Raw genomic sequence first — 27,325 nt, 5'->3', positions numbered from 1 at the left:
TATACGTAGTGAAAAGTAGAGAGCCTCCAAACGCCGTTAACCCTAAGTTATCTATATAAAGGAAATAAATGTTCATACGACTCGCTCAGCGAGTACATATCTTGGAGTAAAACTCCATGACTCTAAGGAATACTGCGAATTCTGCGGGTGTCGCTATAAGGTCATATCATCTAACTGTCTTTCGGAAGCGTACAGTACCATGTTATTGGGTGTTTTCCTTCTGCCACAGTAGCGGGTGGGTTTGGTGTATTCATGGTTGAATTTCGGGTGGTGCCAGGAGAGGCCCCAATTACCTAGGTAGGGTAGGCAATCCATATCCAGCACCGCTTTACGCAAGATGTGGGTTTGTTTTCTCTTCCCCAAAATCCAGAGCTGCTTACCTTGGTCGTCCACCCCCACTACCTCAAATATTAGTCACAATATCCTGGCAAAAGTCGACCAAAGCTAACTCTGTCAAAGACAATTTGCTGCCTAGTTCCACGAAGGTAGTTGTTGTTTTTTGTATTCGTTGGCATTGCACCAGACATTCGCCCCACAGCCTTAGACGTTGAGTGTCACGTCCACTCAACAGTGCTAAAATTATTCTCGTGCCTCTTAACATTCTTAAATTCCAAATATAAGACTTTGCCCCCTGGCCCTCGCCTTTCTCAATTCGAATAGAAATGGGCCATGAATGTCCACAATAATAGAATGGGTTGGCATTTAGCACGTGCTGGTGTTAAGGTACCTGAAACTGTGATCAAAACGACTGGTGCGCATATCTGTACAAATTTCTTACTGTATTTGAAACATTGGAGGCCTTGCATTTTCAGTTTGTGAAATATAGTCACTCTTGGGGATAAGGTGGTTGCAAGGAAGATGTATTTATGTCCTAATTCATCGTTTATCAAAACCATGCTTCCCATATGGCATCCGTTGATGCGTCCCTCGAGCATTGAAATAGAAATGACAACCCTTACCCTCGAAGTCTCGAAACCGATATAAATCAGAATATTCAGAACCCACGTAATTTAATTTGCTTGACTCTGTTGAAATTGCAAGTACTGCTCAGCCCATGGGTCCCGACCCCCTCAAAGAAAATTCAGGTAATAATTTCACCCGACTGCGTGTCTTTAAAATCGCTGTACCCGGTTCCGAAAATTAAGACAGCTTCTATGTCCAATTAGCTATGAATAAGAATACTTTTGACTACTCTTACCCTTATTACCAATCCTTTTTCGATCGATCCCAGGGGATATTTTTAACCTCAGCGCAGAGAAAGAAGTCCTCGTATATTCCCTCTCCGGCTTCCAAGCGTGATCGGTCTAATTCGAGGCGATTTTCAAGAATAGGGGCTAAGATCTGGCTGACAGTGATCTCAATGCCCTGAGTATCATATTGCAACTGAGAAAGTTCTCGGAAGTAGAGCGGCTGCAAGACCTTGCCGTCCACGTTACGGCACTTAGCTGATATCTTTGCAAACTGCGCTGCAAGGCCGCCATATCTCTTCTGGTCAGAATGAAGTTGAATAATATTCGAGTGAACAATGAGGAGCTTATGCTTGATCTTGGTATCTGCAATCGTAGCCATATCCTTAAGCTTTTGGTCTGCAAGCTGTCGCCACTGTGGCTTTGTCCATGGCCCAAGAACATGAATAAAGCATTCTTTAAAGAGAGCCTCATGGCGGAGCTTATACGCAACCTCGAGCATACAACAAGCTGTGTTTGGGATGTCCTTGACGAGTCCAGGGTTGTTGAACAATGCCGTGGAAAGTGAATTTGATAGGGCTTGAAGGCAGATGTAGTAGTCCGCAATTTCGGTCATTTTTGTAAGCTGAGTTGCGTCTTTGATGCTGTATGGGTGGCCGAAAATGGCACATATGACATTGTAAAACGCAGATTCCTCCTCCAGTCTGCCGCCTTTGAAGCCGGAAAGGTCTACATCGCGAAGCTGGAAGCAAAGATTAGAGAAATAAATGGACACAATGGACTACCGAAGTACTTACCTCTGATTGGGCGGAAAGGCACCAATCTTTATCACCATCATCAATTTTAGTGTACCACTCATATTTGAAAGGTGAAGATGCTGGTGGTACAACCACAACACCGTTATCGGGATCCATAAACTTATGGAAGAATTTAGAGTTTATCTTGAGGACCACGGAATGGACATGAAATTCGAGACCGAACACCTTTAAAAGTGTGTCAGGTTTCATTCCATGTCTTGTGAACACGATGGGCATTTGGGCGGTCATCTTCAGCTTTTTCGCAGGTGGTGCTGCCATGGAGCCTCCTAGTAATGCAGGCTTTGGAATTGGTGGAGGATGTTTCGGGCTTATTAAAGGTGAAGAGACTAATCGAATCGGGCGAGTAAAGTGGGTGGTTGCGGGTTGAAGTTTGAAGTAGAGAAGTGGCCGGAAACGGGAACCTCTTGGAAGAGCTCGAAAGCCAAACTCGAACGCGAGGAAGACAATATTAGTGCAATGATCGATTGTTAAATATTGAATTGACGCCTGAGTGAAGGAGTGGGGGTTTTCTATTGGAGTTCCTTGGTTGGGTTGAACGGCTCTCAATGAGAAGATGAAACCAGAGGGAATCAAACAATACGGCAAGGAAGAAACTTCTTGGTTGTCAAGAGCTGACAGGAAGCCTAAGGCAAAGATAGTATTGTTGAGCTCCTAGTTGTGACTTGTTGGATAATCGTTGATCTGTCGGATGAGTGGTACTAAAGGAGTTGAAGGTAAACACGACTCAGGTGGGGTCCTGTAGGGAAGCCAGAGGTGAAGATAACTCAAGGCAAGCTGACTTCGGTTACTTAAACACTTGGTGGGGAAGCTGAGTGGTAGAAAGGGGCCGAAGATGGCAAGTGGGAGTGGGTTGTGCCCTGGAGGGAGATTTTCATTATTGTGATGGGCGGGTTTAAGTCGGACGACCTGCTAGGGAGCTCCTCTCCGTAATAGAATTGGAAGTTTAACCGGGGACGCGTAATACGTAGTTGGTTAGACGTTATAAAATAGTAGTGGGGAGGAAGAGAGCTACAGCACATTGATACGGCCTTCTTGGAGTTAAGTTCGCTCCTAAGGATTGCAAAGAAACGGAAGCAATGAACAGTGGTAAGAGAAGACACAATAGGATAGAGGAGAGCCATTTAATAGTAGAGTGTGGCATATATCCGGCCGCTCGTAGAAGGAGGCTCGGACCCTCCACAGAACCACAGCCCTTCTAGCTGGTGACTATGTGAGTAACAGTGAGTTGTATGTCGACAGGCATGTGGGCGACCCTTTGGCTTAAACAACACATAAAAAAGAATTCTTCGTCGCCTATAACCCGTATTAATAAGGTTCCTGAATTCTAGATTTAGCCACTCGAGTTGATGTTCTTTGACTCCTGAACTGGTTCCTTTGGGACTTGTTCATGGGGCCGAACTGGCCTATTCGCTGGGTTCTAACTTCTAAGTATCGGCGGAAGCTGCTATATAAACAGCGTAATGCAACAAGGTAGTATGCAATAGAGAAGGATCAGTCCAAAAACACAGGATTAACAGTAGGCAATATTATATACAGTTCAAAGTTGCAACCAGTACTCTATGTGTACGATGCACTTGATTAGGCAGCGGCTGCTCCAAATATTCAAGCTAGAGTGTGGCCAAAACCAAGGTTATTAAAAATAGAATGTTCTGTGAATTATAACACTCTCCGGTGAAGTAGGTCTGAAAATTTAGGGGAACTGGCGACGTGGATGAGTGAGAGAGAAAAGTTGGCTTGGAGGAGATGTCGCCTCGGCCTTTCAGGGGCTGACGCAGCACTGGTTTAGCACACGATTACATAATTTTAGTTCCTAAACTGGTGAACCACCAGGACTACATTCAACATCTACATCCAACATCTACATCCAAAAGCCTAACTTACAAGTCACGACTGAGGTTCTGGATAATAATGCCAGAAGAGGATATGACGCAGATGCCTCGAATTATTAATCTCGAAACATATTGATCGATACCGCTGCCTAAAAATACATACATCCATAGAGAAACGCTATGGACAAACCCGCCAGTCGCGAGCCACCTGACCAGCAGTTCGAAATGGCAGGATTAACTCCGCATAGCCTAACACATGGCCATATCTGACACCCTAATCATTATAAACAACAATCGAAATCAGCAGTTGACTTAAAGAACCGGCAGTTGCGCCGCCTTCCCAGCAGCTATAACCCCTTCACGATACCTCGTCAGTTGCCTCCAGATACCGCGAATCATGAAAGAATCCATTTCAGTATCCATTTCCACAGCTTTGTATTGAACCTTTGCCGCGGATGGATGTACAAATCGCGAATCAATTCCGAGGGTTGGCGAAGAAGAAAAGTTACATGAAGATCAATAGCTTATAATGGCAGTCTTTAGCTCCAAAGGGGCAACACTGGGATCCTTTGAGAAGGTCGTCATCAATCCCTCCCAGGTTACAGCCGATTGACCCTCCGGTATGCTAAACCCCCTGCTCCTCTTATCCAAAGCATACTTGACGCTGATCGCAGAGTTCACATCGCTGAAGACTATCGTCGCATTACCGCCATTGTACAGCCAGATCAGTTGAATATTTTCCTTGGGGACCAGCTTTTCGCACAGATTTCTCATCTGTCTCTCTCCAAACATGAAGAAGAATTTAGACTTGACGATGGTGAGGCGGCGGCTAGCATAGCTTGGCGATCCCATTGCCCTGATAGTTTCATCGATAGGAAAGGCTTCGCCACGGATGGACTCAACGACGAACTTGAACCGGCCTGGCTTACTGTCGGCCCGCTCCTTGCAGAGAACTTGATGGAACATCTCAGCTTCTGTTGCGTACTGAAAAACAAGACCAGCAAATCGCGTTCCCTTATCAGCGTCTATACCGAAGTTGATGCTTCTCAGAGATCCTTCTTTCACAGCATCCGAGACATCCTGAAGATTGAGATTGTTAGGAAGATCGACAAGGAAAACAACTCGCATCTGATCGATCATCGGTTCGGTTTCCTCCAAGCGGCGGTGGATTGCGTAGTCCGGTGTGGAGCGACTCTCCTGCCTAAGGCGAGCTCTATCTTCGGGATGGAGGTTGATCACCTTGGAAACTGGGGGCGCGGTTCCAGCTATTCTTGCCCAAGTTTCTGCCATGGTAACAAACTTTTTAGGCGCTTTGGTGATCACTATATCAGGTGTCCTAGTCACCGGTACTTCTTGAACGGCAACTGAAGGCTCGGGCTGGGAGGCTGCTTCTTCCTCCGCCTCTAGAGGTTGTTGGTATTTCGGCAGGGTTGGCGATGAATAGCGGCGGACTGTTTGCGTATCTGGAAATTCCAGCAATGGGTCACCATTAATGGCTCGATCCACGTTGGTTCTGGGATCTAGAACAAAGTGCCGAGTTCCACCCATGGCTTGACAAATCCCCAGAGTGAAGGTGGGAATATTTCCATCGCCGTCTTTGGGCTCAACGATCAGGCCCTGGACACTCCTGATAATTCTGTTGATATCTTGTGCATTGGCCATTATAACCCAGCGAAATGAGAACCCAGATACCATATCAACCACGGTAACGCACTTGTCGACCTTGCCATATGTCAAAAAGAATGCCCTGACCTCTCCGGGAGTTGTTCTGGGAGGGAATCCCTTAACATAGAGTGCGCGGCCTTCCTGCTGCTCTAGATAATACTCTGCCGGGAGGGCTGGGATTACCCTATCTCCAGGCAGACCACCCCAGCTAAACCAGGCTTCTTCATAGCCTTCATCAAACCCTGGAGGGACTCCCATAATGGTCGGGGCCCATCTCAAAGTCGGATCCGCCATCGCAATCTCCGTAAATTGCCCTATGATAAAGCAATGCCGTCTGCGGGGTGGAGTGCTAGTATGGTTCGAAGGATGTTGTCCGGGTGCTTGCTGAGGAGGTGCGAGAGAGTCGTATTCGAGGGCTACGATAGACTATTGCTGGAGTCAGCAACAGAGTAGGCTTGAGTCTGCAAGTGTTTCAATCACTCACAGTTGTATGTCGAAAATTCGAAAATCCGATTGTGAGAGGTAGGTAGCTTTTGTCCAGTCAAAGGCTGATGGTTTTTCGTATCTCGAGTAAGATCGATCCAGTTGGAGGAAAGCTGAAGGTTGCTCAAGTCGTCACCGCGATACTTTATTTTAGTTCGCGCACCCTTTCGTATATTAGCTCCCAGCATTTCCTATCCTACTACTCCTGCTAGTGCAACTTTCTGGACTCAGGTGCTCCAACTAGTATGAGAGATAGGTTGGCTTTTGGGGAGATTATGAAGTCAGTTGTTATTGTTAAGTCTTGTTTTCTTAGCTGACCGTGAATGTCAACAACGCGACTTCAAAACAACCATGAAGTCGGTCATCATAGGCAATATAAAGGCGGCGTGGTTGGGATTCACGGCAGGGTGCTGTAGGCAATCCTTTCGTGGACTCCTACTAACACGAACTGCGCGGCATTACCGTTGTATAAAGCTAGCTTGTGCAAAACGGCACGCTGAACTACAATAAGTTTTGGAGACTTCATCGATTTATTCACTCTGCTTTTCTGGTTTATCAAATTTGCTACTTCATGCAATTATGTCAAAATTATGGTCCACAGATACGCATGTCGGTCGATATCGGAAACGACGGTTGCACCACTGAGGTAGAGGTCGAGATCGAGGAGTTCGTAGAGAGATCGTTCAAGGCTTGTGGAAGCGGCCGAATGGAACCTGCTCGTTTCAAGTCGAAGACTCTGAGAGTTGACAACCGACTCTTTTCAGAGCCATCCTCATATCCGGTTCCAATTGCTCATCTGCCCCATCGTCGGCTTCTATGGGCCGAACGAGCTTCTCCGGTCTAAAAATCACATAGCCCCCATGAGAGGGGCGGCACCCGGGTAACCAGGCCAGGACTCAGTAGCAGAAGGTAGAGCTACAGTAACATATATCCTGTTGGTTGGTCAAAGATAGCAGGTTGCCTCGATGTCGTCAAATTATGAATCATTAAGAGGCGATCGCAAGCGGGCTATACTCAGACCGTGAAAAAAAAAAATACAATTTCAGCCCAGTCACTTTACCGTGGAGCTCTCCAGAAATGGCTTTCGGCACATACACAAAGATTGTCGATATTCGGACTGATATAGATCTAGCTTTCCTACTTTCCGTCGTGCTTGGCCGTAAATGTTTTGTAGAGTCCGTAGTCCCTCATCTCGAGATTAAAGCCAGAAGGTTGGAGTTTGAGTAAAAGTTCGGGCTTCCCTTGTGGGCATGAACGCTTGGTGGAGTCTATCGATAATTTTCATAAGCTGGTAACTCGAGTATTTATCTGATCAAACCTCTAATGCCATATCTACTTCCCAATGCTCTCCAAGCGCTGTCGGTGGTGGGGTTTCACGGGATTTGATTCTATCCTCTCTTTCTCTTTCAAGAAGGGGGTACCTGGGGTCAGCAGTGTCAGGGGCAACGGGCACCAACCTCAGCAACAGCAGCAGCAAAGTACGACATTCAAGAAAATAGACACGCTCAATCTCAGTAATAAAGCCCTGAAAAAAGAACTCCCATTGAAATGCCTCAAAAAGTTCTGAGTAGCTATACAAATATACTCAAAAACGCAACCAGCCTATCTATTTATGTGACGGCGGACCGCCCTGGGCGCCCTTCTCATGCTCCGCTTCAACTAAACTTTCGTCATCATCATCCTCCTCATCGTCACCAATGACGTGCTTTCCCCCCTCGCTACTTCCTTCCCTTGCACTACTATCTTCTTCATCATCGTACAGCATCTTCTCCCTCTCATCACCGCCCTCGTCGAACTCCTCGTCGCTCTCATCGTCGCTCCCGGCTGCGAATGCATCATATAATTCGCCCGCTCTCCGCTTTCCTTTACCTCTTGCGCCGCCGCCGTTGAGGCCCTCGGCCTCCTCATCTTCCAGGATATCGAATTCCCATTCATCGCGGGGATTGTTGCGGAGGCGCTTGCGACGCGCCAGGAAGAAGTATACGCCTAGTCCGCAGCAGAATACGAGGATTAGGCCGGCGGCGCCGTAGATCCAGATTTGGGTCTTGGGACCGGCGCCGAAGGTGGGGAAGAATGATGGGAGCCAGCTGGAAGAAGTGGATGTTGCTGCTGCGCTGGTGCCAGTCGGACTAGCGACTTCTTCCTGGGCGCCGGAAGGCTTGGGACGGGTAGGACGGTCCGGATGATCTGTGGGGTTTGCCGCTGGAGGTGATGTAGGGCCAACTGCGACGGGTGTAGTAGCAATTGCAACTGCTGTAGTGGTGCTTGTCTTATTGTGATCGTCGTCGTCATTTTCCTCTGGCATAGGGAGTATAGTGGCTTTAGAGGCGTCAATGGACTCGCCCCACAATTTCAGGTGCCAGTCGATAAAGGTGCCATTGAATTCGTTCTCTATGGCATCCTTGACAATGATGGTCCAAGTACCGATGCCAGATTCGCCCCTGGTGCATGTTAGTGGGAGATGTTATTAGTGAAGTGGAACACATACCAATGGACTACGGACATGAAAGTCCAGTTTTCATAGCCGGATTCAGTTGAGTCTCTGTTGCGGCTATTAGAAAGATGGCTTATTACCTTGTCAGGGCTGACAAGATCAACACTGATATCGCCTCTCCTGGTGTGCTCGACATTCATTGTGATGGTTACATGCTCAAGTCGTGCAACGTTGGCATCTTTCAGCATGCCGGGGGTTACTTCGAAAGAGACCGCCAAACCTTCCTCTCCTTCTGGGATAGCCTGATTGACATGGATCCAAGGTGAGTAGTACCAGGCTTGAGGCTTTACATTCTTGAAGGTCTTGGCCGCTTCAATGGTCGCATATGTGTCAATTTTTCCGTATCCATAAGTGTGACTGAATTTCTTTCCAATGGTTGTGGTCTGCCATCCGCCAGTATCAAGATCGATTGGCAATGCTGTCTCCATAACCAGGTACTGCATATCTCGCCAGGACAGGTCAGGGCGAACCTGTAGCACCAAAGCAAAGATGCCTGCTGCGAGCGGTGCGGCTGCAGAAGTACCGCCGTGCCCAGAATAGCATTGATTCGGGCCAACGTCAGTGGTGTGCTAGATCCTAGTCAGCAAATGTCTGATATTATACGATTCCGAAGACTTACGATTGCGTCCCCGCTTCCGCTACTGTACGTTACCACCAGTTGAGCCGAGCATTGCTCGGAATAATAGGGGTGCAGTCCTTTTCGATCAATAGCTCCGACTGTGACGCTATAAATACTGTTCGTGTAACCGTCGAAGTTGCAGTTGTCCTGGTAGGCAGCACCATTTCCAGATGCAAAGACGTATATCGAGCCCAGCTTGCCTCTGCCATTTTGCACGCCATTCAGCATGGCCCTTTTGATTAGGATCCCAGGTGCCTCCATAGACACTCCATCGTCCGGTGGTCCCCATGAACACGAGTATATCTGATTGTGCTGATATGCGTAATTCATGGCAATGGCTTCGTCCGCATCTGAGATCAGCTTCGACAGAATTCGGATTCCAGCAATCTTCGAATCCCATGCTACTCCAACGCCACAAACATTATTCTTGACCGCAGATACTTCTCCCGCACAACGTGTCCCATGTTTATCATCGTCTAGTTTCGGTCTGGGCTCGACGGAGTGATCGTTAAAATCATAAGATCCTTCGGCAAAATAATTATCCTTCAAATCCTCGCTGTACATATCCAGACCGTCATCGACTATCGCAACAGTGGCGTTGTGCCCCGTAATACCCTGGAGCCACACATCGGTAACATTGACGTCGTGGCCAACCTGGACTGGGTTAAAAAGATGCCATTGCTCGTTGAAAATCGGGTCCTTTATTCCTAATTTCTTTGCAACCGCGGCTTGTTTGGCAAGGGCGGCTGCGGCGGGGGAATCCACCTGGCGCGCTACGGGAGAGGCATATCCTGCGGGAGGCGGGGGGATGATGCCTCTCTTCTCCAACCGGGGCTTTAACTGTTGTTTCTGGGCGAGCTTGACACCATCCAGCACATCGTATCCGCCGATCGTTCGCTTCCGCCGTTTCCTCTCCTTCAAGGCAGTATGTACCACATCCTCCTGCTGCTTGTGAGATGAGAATATGTGGTGGTCGGCTAACTCTCCAAGCGGCCCTTCATGTGTCAGGCCTAATTTGATTGCTATCTGCGACGGGGGGGTATCGGAGTCGAGGTGAAGGACGTAGTAATCTTCTGCATCGTAGTCTCGAGGGCGCAGATGGGAGTTTGAGGCAGTCGCAAGATACCCCAGACCAAGCAGGCCCAGAAGAGAGTGTAGTCTCATTTATTGGGTTGGGCGTGGACCTCCTGAGGCGGATTCGCGAAAAGGAGTGCCTTTGACGGCTTCGAACCTCGTCCGCCTCTCTATGTTATAGCAAAGAATTTAAGAATCAACGCTCGCGCATTGATGGGTGGGTGTTCGAATGGCCGACTTTGATCCCCCGGAAGCGGTCAAGGGAGAAGGTTGCCCTTTGAATGAATGGGTGGCGTGGTATTATGATCGCAGAGGCGGCATTGTCTATTTGGCGAGGAAGGATGCGGATAAGAATAAGGGCGCGAGAGCCACAGGAAGACCGCAAGGGAGAGACAAAGTGTATTCTGTTAGGGGAAAGGGCTGAAGAGTGGTGGCTATAGAAGTGGTTATGGTTGTGGTTGTATGTAGATGATTGTATGGTTGTGTAATTGTAGTAGTTGTGGTAGTCGTAGTTGTAGTTGGAGTTGGAGTTGGAGTTGGAGTTGGAGTTGGAGTTGGAGTTGGAGTTGGAGTTGGAGTTGGAGTTGGAGTTGGAGTTGGAGTTGAACGTTAACGGCCCCGGAGCTTATGTGGCCTTGCGAGTTTCGCCCAAGGACAAAGCCCGAGACAGGCCAAGGGCCGCTACAACCACTAGGATGACGCGCTTGCGCACTCGTAAGCCCTTCTCGAGGCTCGACTTGCCTTGTGTGGCTAAAGGATGTGTCTGGGAGAACGTCGATGCATAGCGCGAACGACAGTAGTGAAGGGGCAGTTGGCTATCCAGTACATAGCGCTATGTAGGGTAGCTTGGATACATGTACCTTCTACATATCACCAAGAACCTGCTGATTTTCGGAAGTGATCGGGCGGGTTTGCCACCAAACGTGGAGAACTTACTTAATAAGGGGTGCTGGTATTAGACAGGACAGTTTTCTATTCGCAGAGGATGTCTACTAAAACTCTCTACGTATTGTACTGCATACTTCTACGTGCTTCATACCCCGTAGTCTTATTATCCACGAGACAGAACGAAACCGCCGAGGAAGAGGTGCGACGTCACGTGGCGGCATGGTGCACCGGCGCAGAGAATAAGAACCTAGGTGGTTTTGAAAAAATAATGGCTTTGAAGCTATAACTGCTACAGTACCACCTCAATCCTCACCCTTTATCTAGCTCTATATGATGCGCAGTACGAGGTATGTGCTAATTAATGCCTACGGTGCCTACTTCGTACACAACGGTACGATGTATTATATGATACATACCGCTATTATTATATTACTAATATTATTATTATTATTAGCCACCCTTTTACCTTATGGGGCGTGGCTCGGGGCGAGCCACGCCACGCTACAGGCCCCTGGAGCTCCGTCGAAGGCTGCGGCGCCGTGAAATCGCCAGCCACGGAATTATATCATTGGCGAAACCTCGTCACTCAAGAGCCTGGTTGGGCATTGGCCCATACCCAACCTCCCTCTGTGCTTCTGTCTTTGCCTCGTGAACTCGTCCGCGTATTATCTATCTGCAGGTCCCGCAGCTTTTGAAATTCCAACTTGCGCTCCTCTGCATATGCTAGCAATTGCCAGCTTGTGCGCTAATCATGCAACTGCAGCTGCAACTACAACTGCCAATGCTCGTGGTGACTGGCCGCTCTGCTTGAAGCCCACTGCTCGATTCAACCTCCATGATCAGTGACGTCCGACTTGCGCAATTGAATCGCCTCTGCCTGAACCGGAACGGAACTCGAAGTCCTGTTGCAGGTGGTTTTGGACGCTTTCCGATCATTGCCCTTCTCTTTTGAGGTGTTGATCGAATCCCCGAACTCCCACACCGTATCCACAAACGCTCTCCTCGTCCCACTCCAAAAACGTCAGTCATGGCAACAGCTCCATATTGGGGGCAGCTGCCTCCGCCAAAGATAGCCCGGGGCAACTCGCTCAGGCGCGAGCAGGAGCAAGAGAATCTGCGAGACAGTACTCACCTGTCTATCGACTCTGGCGCAAGAGGAAACCGACTGTCAAGTCAGTCCCAGTCGCGGCGCCGGTCAGATCGAAACTCCACACAGACCGAAGCCCCAACGGTCTCCACACAGAGTCCCTTCGCATCACCAACAGATTCCACCTTCCCCGGGGGTGGATTGGCGCCTCGGCCCCCTTCCTTTCCTTATGGCGCATCCGGTCCTTCATACAACGAGGAGTACTTGGAAAAGAGACGACGAAGACAGAGTAGGGATAGGGACCAGGCATATCAAGAGCCAGAGGCCGCGGAACCCCCACCTGCGGCCCCCGACGCCCCTCGCCCTCCGCCGCCTGTCAGCTATAAACAACCACATGGCCTTGGAGCATCCTCATCGAGCTACCAACCGCCCGCACATTCAAGGTCTACTCGGAGATCCGAAGGGCCTGTCAGCTCTAGTCAAGGGGTGGCAGACGAATATTACCGCTCGAATCCAAGAAGAGAATATCCTGCCGCGGAAGCCCTCAATTCCAAGAGGGGAAGTATAGATAAGGGCAAAGCACCGGTGCGGCCTAATGACAAAGAATGGGACAGCGAAATGCCAGAAAAGCTGGATGTTTCTCGCCGCCAGAGGAGGCAAGGCTCGGGATCAGAAGCACCGTCGCAACGACGGAGAGAGTGGGCACCCGACCGGTCACCTCTTCAGCGGTTGGAACTGACGCTTGATAGCATCACCAAGGAGGAGAAGAGAGCCCGAGTCGAGGAGGCCGAGCTCCTCGCAAGGGAAGCGAAACGTGGGCGCGGCGGCGAGAAGGCAAAGCAGAATTCAGTCCGCTTTCGGAACCGACCAGTTGCAAAGGGGGAGACGAGTACAGAACCAGACCCTCAAACTTCAGCAGATCGCGGATTATCACGAAACCTAAGTGGGAAGCTAAGGAAGCCACAACCACGGAGCGAGACTACTGAACCATCCACATCTGCTGCTCCACCTACTGAACGGCCTACTAACGTCTTCGATTATCAAATGCAGCCAGAGCATCCTGGGGACGTCCAAAAAGAAGTCAAGTCCGGAGTACCTCGTCGAGGACAAAGCGTTCGCGATCGATCTTATATTCCCGTTGCAGTAGGTACCGCTGCGGCTGGAGGAGCTGCTAAACTTGGCCGTAGTGCAAGTAACAAGCTCAAAAAGGAGCCACCGGGAGACCCATGGCTACATCTCCGCGTCGAAGCCGAGAACCTATCCCAGACTGTCCCACCACGAAGACAATCAGTTCCTAATCAACAGACAAGAGGTCCCTCAGATGATGCGGCACTTCGAAGCCAACCCCAGTCATCCAGAGACAAAGAACTTCCGGTGCTGCCTCCCGAATCTCAGCAGACTTCGAACCGAAGTGTCAACAAGCCTGACTCCCCTTCTTCAGAAGACGTCGATGTTAAGCCTGTACGTCGAGGAACTTTGACCAAGCTCCAACGGCTGACCGGCGAGAACATTGTCCCTCAATCCTCAAGATCTATTCAGCCTAGAAAGGAACAAGCAACCGAGGTTGTAAAGGTCAACGGAACTAAATATCAGATTCCTCCAACGGTGTCGGATGACATCACTCGCAATAGTCCCCATCATGAACCTCTAGGCCCCATTGGTAATCCTCCCGATGCCCTAGGTTCGAAGCAGCAAAGTCACCCAGGAGAAGGTGTCTACGTGCCTTCGAGGCGTCTAGATGAATGGAAGAAAGGGGGCATAGCGCAGCTATCGGGCTCCTTACTCGACCTTGCCGACGACGAGCAGGTGGAGCTTGAGAAGGACAAAACTTGGTGGGAAGCAGGCAATACTGGGAAGCGTCGCCGAAGCACAGCAAATCAACGCAAGGCAGAAGCCTACGATGGAGAGTATGATGAAACAAATGGTACTGTAACTCAAATTTCCCTTTCGTGTGTCAATTGTGAGAGGGGTATATCTCATCTTAGAAGTCCTGGACGAACCCGAAATGCCTTGAATCGCGAACACCCTAGCTATTATCAACACCCTAGTTATGGTGGGCAGAGGGTGAAGCGACTTGAAGAAAGAGCGGCAAGAACAAGAACGATGACCCCTCAATCACATCCAAGGACGAATCCTCAAACTTACTCTCAAATCTGTTTCATTTGTTATCTCTTGAATCTTGTCCAAATCTTTCTTTCTCCCATACGATATATTATCTCTCGGAGGTCATGCGCTAACGTTTTGGTCCGTCCTCGTCCCAATATAGCCCCTACCAGATTCAAACCACGTCTCTTCCTCAGAACTGGGCCCATACTGCGATACTGCGGGCTACGTCGAGAAGCAGCGACTGCCCGGCCAGGCCGTGCTACTGCCGGGACTGCCGAGCGAGAAATATGGAAAGGTAGTATCATGATTGTAACGCACGATGATCATTCTTCGTACGAGCTCGCTCCAACTCTGCGCTTGTTTCTTCAGCCAATGGTGCTTCTACCGCCCCCTCCTGCACAAGTTGGTGGTGAGGAGCTTGCTCCGGAATATGTTGATCCCATCGCCGGACTTCCTAAAATAGGCAGAGATGGCAGAACACTCTATGTCCGACCAGTGGAGGACCTCGAAGAGGAAAGAGACCTGTCCAGGGAAGAGTCAGATGGGGGTCTTTTTGAACTGCAGAGAAGCTCCCCTGAGGATGTCATGGAGCGAAAGTTTGCCAAACCACATTATGACGGAGAAAAAGCAGGCAAATACAAGGAGGTAAGGGGGTTCCGGCTGCATGCCGAGCAAGGGGTTACTTTCTGGAGGTTCAACATCGAAATCGAACTTCGAGACAAGCAGCAAAGAATTGCGTACCGCATCAATCGCGGGCCAGCCACAGGGTTCTGGGTCCCTGCTCGCGGCCAGCCTATGAACATCATGTTTCACAGTTGCAACGGCTTTGGCTACGATGTCAACACAGATCCGTTCAACGGGCCAGATCCTATGTGGCGGGATGTGTTGAACAACCATCAGACCCAGCCATTCCATGTCATGCTTGGAGGTGGCGATCAGATCTACAATGATGCACTCGTGGAAGAGAGCACATATTTCAAGGAGTGGACCCTAATCAAAGATTCACATCTCAAGCAAACTGCTCCATTTACGCTCGAGCTTCAGGAGGAGCTCGAGTCATTCTACCTCACTCGGTACTGCACGTGGTTCTCTCAGGGCCTTTTCGGGCTGGCCACGTCTCAAATTCCAATGATCAATGTCTTCGATGACCACGATATATTAGACGGCTACGGCTCCTATCCCGATCACTACATGCGTTCGGCGGTCATGTCTGGGTTAGGGGCAATAGCTTTCAAGTATTATATGCTCTTTCAACATCAAAGCAGCATCGACGAGGGTGAGGAGACGGAGCCGCATTGGATTCTGGGCGAAGCACCAGGGCCTTATATCGGGGAATTGAGCCGCAGCATCTTCACACAGCTTGGCCGAAGTGTCGCGTTCCTTGGTCTCGATTGTCGCACCGAGAGAATGAGTGATGAAATCGTCAGTGCAGAGACCTACCACAAGGTCCTTGATCGGCTGGAAAGGGATGTCATCAAAGGTGAAACCAAGCATCTCATTGTTATGCTCGGTATACCGGTTGCATATCCTAGGATGGTTTGGCTTGAGAATATGTGAGTCTTCCATGCGGTTTTTGATAGAAAAGGCGTGCTAACTCGGCAACAGTATGTCTTCCAGAGCCATGATGCCTATCAAGGCACTTGGTAGGACCGGCCTTCTAGGCAAGAATCTCTTAAACCATTTTGATGGTGGCATTCAGCTCCTAGATGACCTAGACGATCATTGGACAGCAAAACATCACAAAGAAGAGCGTAACTGGCTCATCCAGGAGCTGCAGGACTTGGCCGCGGAGAAATCTGTCCGAGTCACGATCCTTGGGTAATTATTCCCATCTATTTGTATTGCGGCTTTAAGCTAACAGATCCAGTGGCGATGTTCATCTTGGTGCCATTGGGCAGTTCTATTCCAACGCCAAACATGGCATCCCCAAAGACAAAGATCATCGCTATATGCCCAATGTCATTTCCTCGGCAATCGTGAACGCGCCACCACCGGATGCCGTCGCCGATCTATTTAATAAACGCAATAAGGTCCACCACATGGACGCTGACACTGACGAAGATATGATTCCAATCTTCACTCACGACGTTAACGGTAAACCAAGGAACAACAAGTGTCTCCTTAACCGTAGGAACTGGTGCTCAATCCGAGCCTACGACCCCGAGCTATCCCCACCTCCCACTCCCCAAAGAGAAAGAAGCCCCAGCCCCCCACCAGCCTCCAGAGGCGGTCTCTTCCGCCGTCTCTCAACCTCTCGTGGGCCAAGCTATCGCCCTGATGTCTCAGCGCCACATCCACCGCTCTCAAGCGCCAGCTTCTTCGGTCGCCGGCTCTCAACATCACGTCGTGGATCCACGGACTCTGAGCGTCCAAATGTCCTAACCAGGACCTTATCCTTAAATCGCAAAGACTTCACACCGAAGAATATTTTCCGCCGAAATAGCAGGACAAGGAAACCAGATAGTGGTGGCATAAACGGCTATGGTGAAGATAGTACCGATGATGACTCCCTCTACCGCGACGACCAGCCACAAAGAGTGGGCATGAGAGGCGGAAGTGGTGGTCATAGTCACGATGATACTGACTATGATGAGGAGGACGAGAGCTACTTCCCCCACCAACCACGTAATCGTGCACAAGCGCCTCCAGCTCCAACATCGGTCGCAGGATCGATTCCGCAACGACCGATCAGCAAATTCCACCGTACACCTACCGGCCTCTCGCAAAAACAGCGGAAGACAATTGGCGAACACCACGTTAACCTTGAGGGCGGACTTGATATCTGTCTAAATGTTGAAGTTAATCATAAAGACCCCGCGGGCATCACGACGCCGTACCGGTTGCTCGTTCCGGCACTTTGGTATAGGGAGGAAGCTCATCAAGTGTATGAGGAGAAACCAAAGGGTAAAACTGGTATGGGCCTTGGAAGGTGGCCGAGCTTGAGAAGGTAAACGGGGTGGCGGGATGTATTCTTAGTTAAATGACGTTCAGACGGTGTATAGGTAGGTAGGCAGGTAACGGCGATGGAAAACTCTAGTGTGCGGCGAATTATCCATATTTGAAGTGGTACGTTGATATTACATGATGGCTATTCATTGATTAGCAGTTTTATTAGCAAATGAAATAATATAAAGTCAAGTGTGCTCTACTATCGTGGGGAGGTCTTGAGTGATATATACCCACATAGGTGGTTCGTGGGCCGGATGTAAGATATTCTCTACGGCATGGAAGCTAAATCTAGATGTCGACTTCGTAGGTTAATGGTTCCCCATGTGTAAGCAGTTAGGCAGGCAGGTACCTAGCTCTCTCATCAAACACCTCGTTAGTAAAATTCACTCCTCCGCTCTGCGGTAGAAGAAAGGTATATAACAGGCGATTATCACACGCCAATCCTGACATAAAGAAGATATGTTTCTGTTCGGAAAGGTGAACAGGTCTGCTTTATCGACTTCGCTAGGCCACGTGATGTAGTCACGTGCCCTCACAGACAGAGAGACTGTGCTGGAATTAGCTACAGTAGGGTTCGAAATCAGCTTCAGCCGGAACATTTTATTTTTGACCCACATTTTATGTGCACTAACCCTTGTGCTCGCTTGAATCCCTCCATATATCACGTGGACATCTACGAAGGTCGCGGTCATAAGTTTGGAGAATACAGGCCCGACACCCTGTAATGCCCTGTAAGAAGCCTGTAAGGTCTCACCCCCTAAAACGTAAGGCCTTTGCCCCTAAAATTCGCGGCCGTTAGGTCTTTGATTGGCTGGTTAGGCCTATAATCTAAACCCATTGCCCAAGCTCAACCAACCAGAGGCTCTAAGGTGACATTTTCGCCTAGCCAGACAATCAGAGGCCCTGAAGCTTGTGAATTTTAGGGGCAAAGGCCTTACATTTTAGGGGGTGAGACCTTACAGGCTTCTTACAGGGCATTACAGGGTGTCGGGCCTGTATTCTCCAAACTTATGACCGCGACCTCCGTAAGGTTTAGCTGATTGTTGTAATTGGTGTACCGTACTGTACGGCAATCGGTATAATCATGTATAATAATGTAAAGATCATATTGAACAGGTGAAATTGACTGCTGTTCTACAGTGGTAAGTACTCTGTATATATAGGTTCCATATCCTCAAGTGCCAACATGCTGTTCCTGTCACGTTGGGGCTTAACAGAACGTGTTTTCTAACCCCGCCGCTAGGCTGTTTCACCCACCCAAACTGAGCTTAGAGCCGAAACGACGAAGGCAGATCAATCAGTATATATGGGAGGTCGGGTACGACTCGGAGCCCTCCTCTGTATCTTTAGACTCTCCTTAGTAGCTAGCCTATAAGTGATCACAGTCAGTCTGCCACAAGCACTTCCATATGCCTCTGCGTAGCTTGTGATCGCTTGCGCCGTTACAAGGACGAGGTGTTGACAGCAGCTGAGTGTTGATGTTGTTCACCAATCTTCAGCCGCAATGGCTTGAGGGACCCCCGATTGAACGGCGCCGTTTAACGAAATACTATTATAAATAATAGGTTAGGCGGGTTATACAGATAAGTGTAGAATATGTATAACAAGTTGCTTTTATATAATGTTTAACCAAGTATAATCTCTTTCCATTGCGGGCCAGGCGAGAAGCTGTCAAGAATAGCGGTCTTATCAATAAGGCCCAACCCTCTCCTTTCTGCAACAGGCCCATTCCATTCCAGTAGCATGATGAAATATTTCGAATGTACTAGTTTGTTTCCAACTTCATGATCATCGTCGGTCCAAGCGCTTGATAGGAGTATAAACTCAAAAGGGGTTTGAGAGTCAAAAAAGGTACTCTCTTCAATTCCATTTAGATCTATCATGCCCGCCTCGCTGCCCTTTGCGGTTAGAATACGCGCCTCTGCTGCGAATAAATCCTTTGTCCCTAACTTAAAGTAGACAGACAGAGTCCAGAACTGCAGGAAATGGAACCGAATAGCAGGCAACTCAAATGAAAGAGCTTCTGTCGGATATGTTCGATTCGATGATATGTGAAGTTCTGCTGGGGCTTGAAATGAGCGTCTTCGGCGGTACCCATCATAACTGGAGTCATTGAGAGGGAAAGTCTCATTAGCAGAAGAGTCCCAAACGAGATTAGGCACACCGGTAGCGCTCCTCTTGTACCAAATAATCCACGTATCTTCCTCCAGCCACTTGTTCAAATTTCCAAATGCGCGGTGATTACGCCCTTCTGCACTGATTCCACCCTTCCAACCAGTCCAAGAGTAGCTCGGAAACCCTACTCGCCGATGGAGGACAAAGTAATGGGCTTTGAAGACAATAAAGGCATCGAAGGCAGCTGTGGGAATGCCTTCAAAAAATCGACATTTTGCCCTCTCTGATAATCGCCGAATTATCCCAGCGAGAGCGCGAAGGATATCATTCGGATTGGTGAGGGCTCTTGGAGTGTAGTACAAGAGCATGACTTCAAAGTCCGCCATAGGTGTGTCCATAGTCGCTGTCCCAGGCAGCATGGATGACCAGATGTCATCTTTCATATATAGTGGCTCCCCTCCTCTTGGGCGCTGGTCAAGAAGCTGCTCAGTATACATGTCCTCTCTGCAACGAAAAAACACCCGCTTCTCAGTAAAATATACTGCACGCCGGGGAAGCAGCTCCTCTTGAAATCTGCGCAAATTAGCAACTCCGAATGGGAGCTCGTCGGAGGCTAAGAGTGGAGCTGAAGCAAACTTACGTCCAAGCTCTCGAGGTATAGACTGAGCGCTTCAAAAGCCGGTCGAGCGGCACATATAGGCCCACAGATACTTCGCCAGTGATCCTCGTAGCCCTGCTCACAAACCGGCTTCCTTCTCGGATACCCGGTAGACCAGCATTCGCGTTATGGCCGCTAGCTGCAATGATAGCCACCCAAGATCGCTCATATACTTGATCCATGACATTGACCCCGCTTGTTAGGTCTGTTGGGTCATTCTGCATTAAGCATAACGTATCCACCCAGAGATACCGAGCATCTAATCTTCGCACAAGCTCAATAGCATCCCTGATTGTCTGAGGAATCTTATACCAAATCTTGCGAATAGCTCCTGGAAGCAAGAGGCTAAGCCGGTTGCCGGTAGTTAGCCTGACGTTCGCTACTTCACCCCAGACATAGCTCAGGGCCAAGTATCTTGGCACCGTGCGGAGTTCGACAATCGAATCCTGCCTCACGTCGATGAACCGCAAAAAGTCAAGTCCCGGGAAGCTTCGCTCGAAATCCAGAGCTTTGAGGGTGCATCGTTCAGAGTGAGCCTGGGAACAAATTGAGATCCACTCCGAAAGCCGACCAACATCAAATTCAGCCTCGATCACGGGTTTCAAATAGTGAGTCTGGATGGTTGACGGTGTATTTCGTACTATAGCGGCCATGCAAATCCAGCTCTGGAGGCCTGCGGGATCGATGGTAAAAGCTCCTCGACCGCCTGGGCCGGAGGCCGAGAACCAGTAGAGCTTTACTTCACTACCGTTTGATAATGCGCCAGTTACTGGAGCCGCCTCCGTCTGCCACAGAGTTTGGAGGGCGCTAACTACAATCCGACAATAAGCGCAGCTGCTCCTCTTAACTCTTTCCCAAGAACCCAGAGTCCACTCATCGGTTTGACCGGGAGCGGATTTACCGGGAGGAATCTTTGAGCAGTATTCGCAGAGCGATTCTACAGGCGGCATAGAGACCGTTGAGCTGGTGTATTACAGGTGCAAGGGGATTGGTATATGGGGTGGTTAAGCTGGACTCCGGATGTGTGTTATATATCGGTTCATATAGGTACGATAGTATTAGCAAATAGCACGTGCTGCTAGCTCGCTCTTGAGCTCTCAAATCTTAGCGCGAGAAGTTAGCGTCTGCTGATATCGGCTAATCCTCAAGATGTCCACGTGCTATCTGCAACTCGGAATTTGCTGGGTAAGCGATAATTTCTCGGCAAGGCTTGACAATGCGGCATCACAGCCACAGGGATTTATTATATAAGCTTTAATAAATTTTACGAGCATTACTGTAACCACAATGCATGTAGTTGACCAGGAACCCTTGATCGCTTTGTAGCTAAAGTAATAGTACTACTTATTTGAGTAGCTTTTAGTATAGAAAGTATATATAAGAGCTTACTTATAGTAGCTCTCTAAGTACTTAAAGCCTCAACGGCCTAAACTGAACCGATTATATCATACTTAGCTAAGCTATGTCTTTTTGCTTAGTACGAAGGTTAGTTGGGTAAGTATTCAATGTCTACTAGTAAGGGGGGTGGTGGCCAGGGGGGGTGGGCTAGGGGCCTAATTGGCCGAATAACTCTTAGTATTTTGATCACGTCGCTGTTTTGAATAAATTCTGGAACGCGTCAGGACTATAGATATATACTTTGATTCTTATACAACTTATTAATAATGGAAGGTACACTTTAATACTAACTGTGCTAGCGGCAGAAATGCCTTCAACTCCAGAAATGCCTTCAACTCCACTACCTCAACTACGCTTTACTTTGACTGATATAGTCACTCTACTACCGATTAATAGGCTACCTAATCCTTATTTCGCAGAACGCGATCAACGTGTTCGCGCTCGTTGCTTTCAGAACGTAAGCTTTAAATACGTAGAGATTACTAGAGTATTTGGATTAACTATTAATCAAGTTGGATATACTATTCGGCAGCCTAATACACCTCGTCGTCGGTCCGGCTGCTTGCTAGTATTTACTACAGCTCAGACAGAGAAGATTATTGAATTTATCTCTCAATCTAAGATTATACGTCGGATAGCTCTTTAGCGCGTTACTATTGAATTAAACTAGGCTAGAATTAGTGTTTTTGCAATTAGAAGTACTTTACGTCGAACTGGCTATAAAGTATATAGATCTATTTGTTTATTATACTTTAACTAAATTTTTATAGTATTACGTAGCTCTCCGCAAACCTCCTGTTAACGAAAAGAATCGACAGTTACGCTTTATCTTTGCTCTAGAAAATGTCAACTGGACAGACGACTAATAAGATGAGATCCTTTGGTCGGACGAGACTTGGATAACTGCAGGAAATCGTCGTAAGACCTATGTAACACGTAAGGCAGATGAGGCTCCTGATCCGTCCTGTATCCTGGAACGAGTATAAAGGAAGGGGGGTTGGATGTTTTGGGGATGCTTCTCAGGAAAGTCCGGCAAGGGCCCTGGCCTATTTTGGGAGAAGGATTGGGGAATGATTTCCGCCGAGACATATCAACAACATACAGTCCCCCTCGTCCACGGATAGATGACTATGAATCCAGGCCATATATTCATACAGGATAACGCCCCTGGACATGCGTCTAAGGAGACAGTTGCTGACTTAATTGCCCGTGGGATACGGACGATTCTATGGCCTCCATTCTCTCCGGGTCTTAACCCAATTGAGAATGTGTGGAACTGGATGAAGGAATGGATTTGGAACTAGTATCCTCACGACGTAATGAGTTACGACCAGTTACGGAAGGCTGTAAAGGAAGCTTGGGAAGAAGTTCCGGAGGACTTTCTCTTATCTTTACTAAGAACTATGAAGGCGCGCTGTGAAGCTGTTATTACAGCTAATAGGATGTATACAAAGTATTAACTAAGTAGGAATTAATTGGAATAGCTTCAATTCAATAAAGGTAGCAAGAGATTAGGTTAAAGCAGCGAATTAATATTAGTAGTTGGAGACCCTTGACCTGGCGCACCCCCTACTAGTAGACATTGAATACTTACCCAACCAACTTTCGTAAGTGAAATAAATTAAAATTTCCGCACTATAATTCATCCTGCACTTCGGATTTTTTACGATTAGTTAAAATTCTAGTGTGCAATTTTGGGCTCTATTAGACTCTTCTTCAATGCAACCACCAGGCTCATTGTACCAGTACGTACCCTTAATGCCGGATGGCTCAACCTTTCGAATAGTAAGCGTCTTCCCTGGAAAGGGTGATGCTCAAATCGAATGTGATTTTCTTGAAGTTCCTAATTCATCAAAACCCAAGTATTCCGCTCTGTCATATACATGGGGCGATCCAACTGTTAATTCATTTGTGTGGATGCATGGTAATGTCATTGGTACTGCTGAGAATCTCCAAGACGCCTTGAAACATCTGAGAGACCCTCTGGATGTTCGTACATTTTGGATTGATGCCCTGTGTATCAACCAAAAGGATGAGGCAGAAAAGGCTACGCAAATACCTTTGATGCGGCGGATATATCAGCGTTCCAACCTTGTGGTCATCTACCTTGGAACGTACTCCGATGGAAGTGATACGATTCCAGCATTCTGTGAGCGCATCGAAAAAGCCCACAAGCAAATTGAGGAACTATACGCGGACGATCTCGGTAACCCACGGTTCATTCAAAAGATCATTGCTGGGAGCGACTATCAAACGCTCGGTTTGCCGGAGAGTAATAGCGAATATTGGCATGTTTTCCAGCAGTTTCTCAGCCGACCCTGGTTTAAGCGCGTTTGGGTGATTCAAGAGGCTGTTTTGTCAAACTCAGCGGAAATTGTATGCGGTGACTGGAGCATGAACTGGAATGACTTCATTGCGTTCTTATTGAAGTCCTACATTGCAGCGCTGCCAATTTTCCCGTCTGAGGTAGAAACAAAGAGGTTTTCGAACAGGCCAACAGACTCGTCCGTAACAATGAGCCTCATTATTTTTATGATGGCTCTGGGAGCGGCAAAGGGAGAATTCTGTCCTTGGAATTACGTCGATCTGCTTCATCGTGGCAGAATTGCTTTCGCTACCAAGGCTCATGATTATTGCTACGGGTTGCTCGGACTGTCCAAAGAGCTTATGGATCCTAATATCAAAATAGATTATTCTATCTCTGTGGAAGAAGTCTATCGCCAATTTGCGAGATATTTTGTCATCCAGGGGAATGGAGTAAAGGTACTCTATAATGCCGCTGGCCACGACCTTGACTTGCCGTCTTGGGTTCCAGACTGGTCGTGCCGAAATATCGGAAACCCTCGACTTTGCCCGGAACCGCGCGTTGAACCACTCGAAGATATATTTTGCTCAGCGGCGTCTTCAATCCCTTCTAATATTAGATTGCATCCAACTTCACCGGATGTTTTGATTGTGGGCGGTATTATCTTTGATCGAATTGAACCTTTGGGAAGTCAACACATATCCAATTTCGAAATTGGCTACGACCGAGAGCAGAAGCTCACTGCAAGATACGACGGAAAAGCAAAAGATCGAGACAGTTTGGAAGGGCATGAGATAGAATCCGAGAAAGGCAGGATAACTCTCATCACAGTTTTGGAAAATTCCATTATCGCTGATTGCGTGACGGAATTATGCGAACTTCTGGATGCTGAGCAACTTCGTGGCTATCCGACTAGTGAGAATTATGTGACAGTGATCTGGAGAACGTTAACATGTAATATGAGTAGAGGCTCTCAGCAAAAGGCACCGGCCAGCTACTCCGAATTCTTCAAAGCATTTCTGATTTCTACGACAATACTCGATCCGACATGGCAGTTACCACAGATTTTGCAGCAAAATCAACAAGAGCCGGAGGATTCAGAGAGGAATTTCCGTGATTGCATTGAGATTTTGATGCAAAGTACTGAATTCGTTCGATGTGCTAAAGAGCATTGCTACTCACGAAAGCGTGGTCGAACCGTACGAGGCTATGCTGGCCAGTTTTCTCTTTACGCTCGTGTCGGCGATGCTATCTTCTTGCCTCTAGGTTCTGCGGTTCCGTTTCTGATTCGTCCCAAAAATTCCACTGGGAATATGTATGAAATTATAGAGGAATGCTACGTTCATGGGATAATGGAAGGGGAAGCATTTAAGTTAGAGAACGTCGCCAAGATTGATATTCATTTAGCTTAGCAGACTTAAAGCAAACGACTCAAAGAAACGTAGGATTAAAATTGATTATAGATTGCGTATGAAAATTTACAGAGCCGGGCCAGGTGTTGCAACTGGGTAACGAATATACTATAATAAACGAATGTCATTGAGTATTAAATCTTCGACAAGCGGCCAGGGAAGAGAACTTAAGAGAAAGAATCGCGATAGAGAGTAGAATCAGGAGTAAATTGCAAGGCAGAGTTTTAACTCTATCTCTATAATAACATTAATATTCAACACTAGGATGGTGAGTCTGGGAGCCCATCCTGATACTAGGAGCTCATCACGGCCCCCTTAGAGCCCGTTCCGGCTCCACTGAATCCTTCTCGTCAGGAGTTGATGCTCTCGACAGCCGCGCGACCGGGGATGACATACCCAGGCAAGATGGGTGAGCAGAGGTGAGGCGGTGGAGAGCGCACAATGGAGGCCGGTGAGGATGAGTAAAGTTAAGGTGAATCATATGCGCAGTGGCTTGGCGCACCCGCAAAGTGAGGTGAGGATTGGCAAGGTATATAACTCGCCAGCCATCGAACAGGAACTACTTTCTCTAACCATATACATCATTCATGATGGTGGAGTACCACTACGGTTTTGGAGCTTAAGAACGCATTGGCCAGCTAAGAGCTGGGGAATATCGGCGAAAATGGCAGACAAGTGTTGTAGTTGTTATAGAATAAATGGAAGTGGTTTTGTAAATATACAGAACGTGTGTGTGTATAGAGTTAAATGACAGCATAGTATAAACTTGACAAAAAGTTATAAGATAACAGCCACGGAACAAATCGCCAAAGCGTGAGATGCCCTTGTATTCGGAGGAAGGACGCAGACTTGATTCACCTGTCTAGCTGGAGCTCCCCTCGATAAGCATGAAGAATGAAGCGGGTTCCCTCTCATGTGCCTCATCAAGGATGTCATGGAATTTGTTCCGTAGTAGCCTGTGGATCAATGCCGGAACTGGCACTATTCAACAGAATATTCTCTATACATGAAAACTGTAGTAATACATCCACCCCCCTAGTAATAAGGAGACGATGGCCTCAAGCTGCAAGAATGTTCATTTTACCTGACGAAGGAAGATCTTGCCGTCTATCGCGTTACTGAATATCACTCTCATCGAATAGCTTGGTATTTACTTGGTGCTACAAGACATAGGATTGTTGATATTAGGTTACAGAGCGAGGAAAAGAGAAGGAATCGATGGAATAGTAGGTTTGAATCATGTAAAAGATAGAAAGCAAGCATCGACTTGTGGCCGGATAAGTGCAATGTGAGAACTTGAAGTTCTGTAGTAACTCGTCAGGCTTCAAAGCTACCATAACAACTTTGTAAGTGTTGGTAGTGAGCTCTTCCCTCCAATTGGTGCCACTGGAACATACCTGGCCTGCCTAATCCTTCACTCCTTGACCAGAGGTAATGCTAATAGGCGGCGATAAAGTAATCTGACCGCTGGCAACATATCATAGCAGCCTCGTGGATTCTCATACTGGAAGAGCTAAAGAGCAACTCCTTCGCTGACAGAGCGGGAAAGGCCTGGCTGGCCGGATCTCGGGAGATACGAGAGAGAGAGAGAGATAGCGGTCAGAAATTTGACCCGGTATAACGTAGCAATACTTGGGCCGACAATGGCTCCCCAAGTAGTGCAGTTCCGTTGGATCGACCTTCTCCTGCCCAGCGTATCACTATCTACCAACCAGGTGGTGCAATGGGTTCTAGTCCCGCTGCCACCACTGGCCCATCCGATCTCCGACTCCTTCGACTACTCGACAAGCAACTTGGGGGATCTAGGCTAGCTCAATTTCAAGTAGCAGTGTATCCCGATATAGCTAAGTCATTAATATGAGCAATGGAACTTTTACCGCAAAGACTAATAGATCCATTGGACCAGCATGGGAGGCCAACACGAATCGACATGCGACCGATGAGGATTTTGCGCGGTCTCTGTACATTTGGTTGGAGTGATCTGCCCAGAACTGGATATAGTCCCGTGAATGGTTTGTCTCGTTTATGGGGGTGTATGTGACGAAACTTATTGCAAAATGGAAACGATACATGAACAAGCAGAAGAGCGGGAAGGGGAAATCACCTCATAAGATCCAGTTCGGTTCTCCTCTATACCATGTACATCACCCGCCGCTAGTCCAGTAATATCAACCATATACACCTTGTGCTGTCAAATAAATACCAAGCTCTGTCACCTCCTACCTATCTGTCGAGTTT

General features: G+C 48.1%; 7 protein-coding genes across 7 annotated transcripts; 3 read left to right on the top strand and 4 right to left on the bottom strand.

Moving 5' to 3' along the window:
* Nucleotides 1-1,203: 1,203 nt before the first annotated feature.
* On the bottom strand, nt 1,204-2,263 carry BP5553_08407 (uncharacterized protein; the record flags this gene model as incomplete). The annotated part of the gene is made up of 2 exons (XM_032017030.1): nt 1,204-1,929; nt 1,985-2,263. The coding sequence occupies 2 exons, from the start codon at nt 2,261-2,263 to the stop codon at nt 1,204-1,206; spliced, it is 1,005 nt and encodes a 334-aa protein (XP_031866461.1).
* A 2,087-nt stretch (nt 2,264-4,350) lies between these two features.
* Nucleotides 4,351-5,793, bottom strand: BP5553_08406 (uncharacterized protein; the record flags this gene model as incomplete). Its single annotated transcript, XM_032017029.1, has 1 exon — nt 4,351-5,793. One exon carries the CDS (start codon nt 5,791-5,793, stop codon nt 4,351-4,353), a length of 1,443 nt encoding a protein of 480 aa, XP_031866460.1.
* A 1,795-nt stretch (nt 5,794-7,588) lies between these two features.
* Nucleotides 7,589-10,259, bottom strand: BP5553_08405 (Uncharacterized protein; the record flags this gene model as incomplete). The annotated part of the gene is made up of 3 exons (XM_032017028.1): nt 7,589-8,423; nt 8,471-9,045; nt 9,096-10,259. The coding sequence occupies 3 exons, from the start codon at nt 10,257-10,259 to the stop codon at nt 7,589-7,591; spliced, it is 2,574 nt and encodes an 857-aa protein (XP_031866459.1).
* Nucleotides 10,260-12,084: 1,825 nt separating this feature from the next.
* Nucleotides 12,085-17,201, top strand: BP5553_08404 (Metallo-dependent phosphatase; the record flags this gene model as incomplete). Its single annotated transcript, XM_032017027.1, has 3 exons — nt 12,085-15,803; nt 15,856-16,068; nt 16,118-17,201. The coding sequence occupies 3 exons, from the start codon at nt 12,085-12,087 to the stop codon at nt 17,199-17,201; spliced, it is 5,016 nt and encodes a 1,671-aa protein (XP_031866458.1).
* Nucleotides 17,202-18,824: 1,623 nt separating this feature from the next.
* BP5553_08403 (uncharacterized protein) lies at nt 18,825-20,922 on the bottom strand (the record flags this gene model as incomplete). Its single annotated transcript, XM_032017026.1, has 2 exons — nt 18,825-19,887; nt 19,955-20,922. 2 exons carry the CDS (start codon nt 20,920-20,922, stop codon nt 18,825-18,827), a joined length of 2,031 nt encoding a protein of 676 aa, XP_031866457.1.
* A 755-nt stretch (nt 20,923-21,677) lies between these two features.
* BP5553_08402 (uncharacterized protein) lies at nt 21,678-22,236 on the top strand (the record flags this gene model as incomplete). Its single annotated transcript, XM_032017025.1, has 3 exons — nt 21,678-21,827; nt 22,041-22,094; nt 22,141-22,236. 3 exons carry the CDS (start codon nt 21,678-21,680, stop codon nt 22,234-22,236), a joined length of 300 nt encoding a protein of 99 aa, XP_031866456.1.
* Nucleotides 22,237-23,128: 892 nt separating this feature from the next.
* On the top strand, nt 23,129-25,087 carry BP5553_08401 (uncharacterized protein; the record flags this gene model as incomplete). Its single annotated transcript, XM_032017024.1, has 1 exon — nt 23,129-25,087. The coding sequence occupies one exon, from the start codon at nt 23,129-23,131 to the stop codon at nt 25,085-25,087; it is 1,959 nt and encodes a 652-aa protein (XP_031866455.1).
* Nucleotides 25,088-27,325: the final 2,238 nt, after the last annotated feature.

Source organism: Venustampulla echinocandica (assembly GCF_003357145.1).
Source record: "Venustampulla echinocandica strain BP 5553 chromosome Unknown scaffold_8, whole genome shotgun sequence".
In the NCBI taxonomy this organism is placed as follows: Eukaryota; Fungi; Ascomycota; class Leotiomycetes; order Helotiales; family Pleuroascaceae; genus Venustampulla; species Venustampulla echinocandica.
This window is presented reverse-complemented; position numbering and strand designations above follow the sequence as displayed.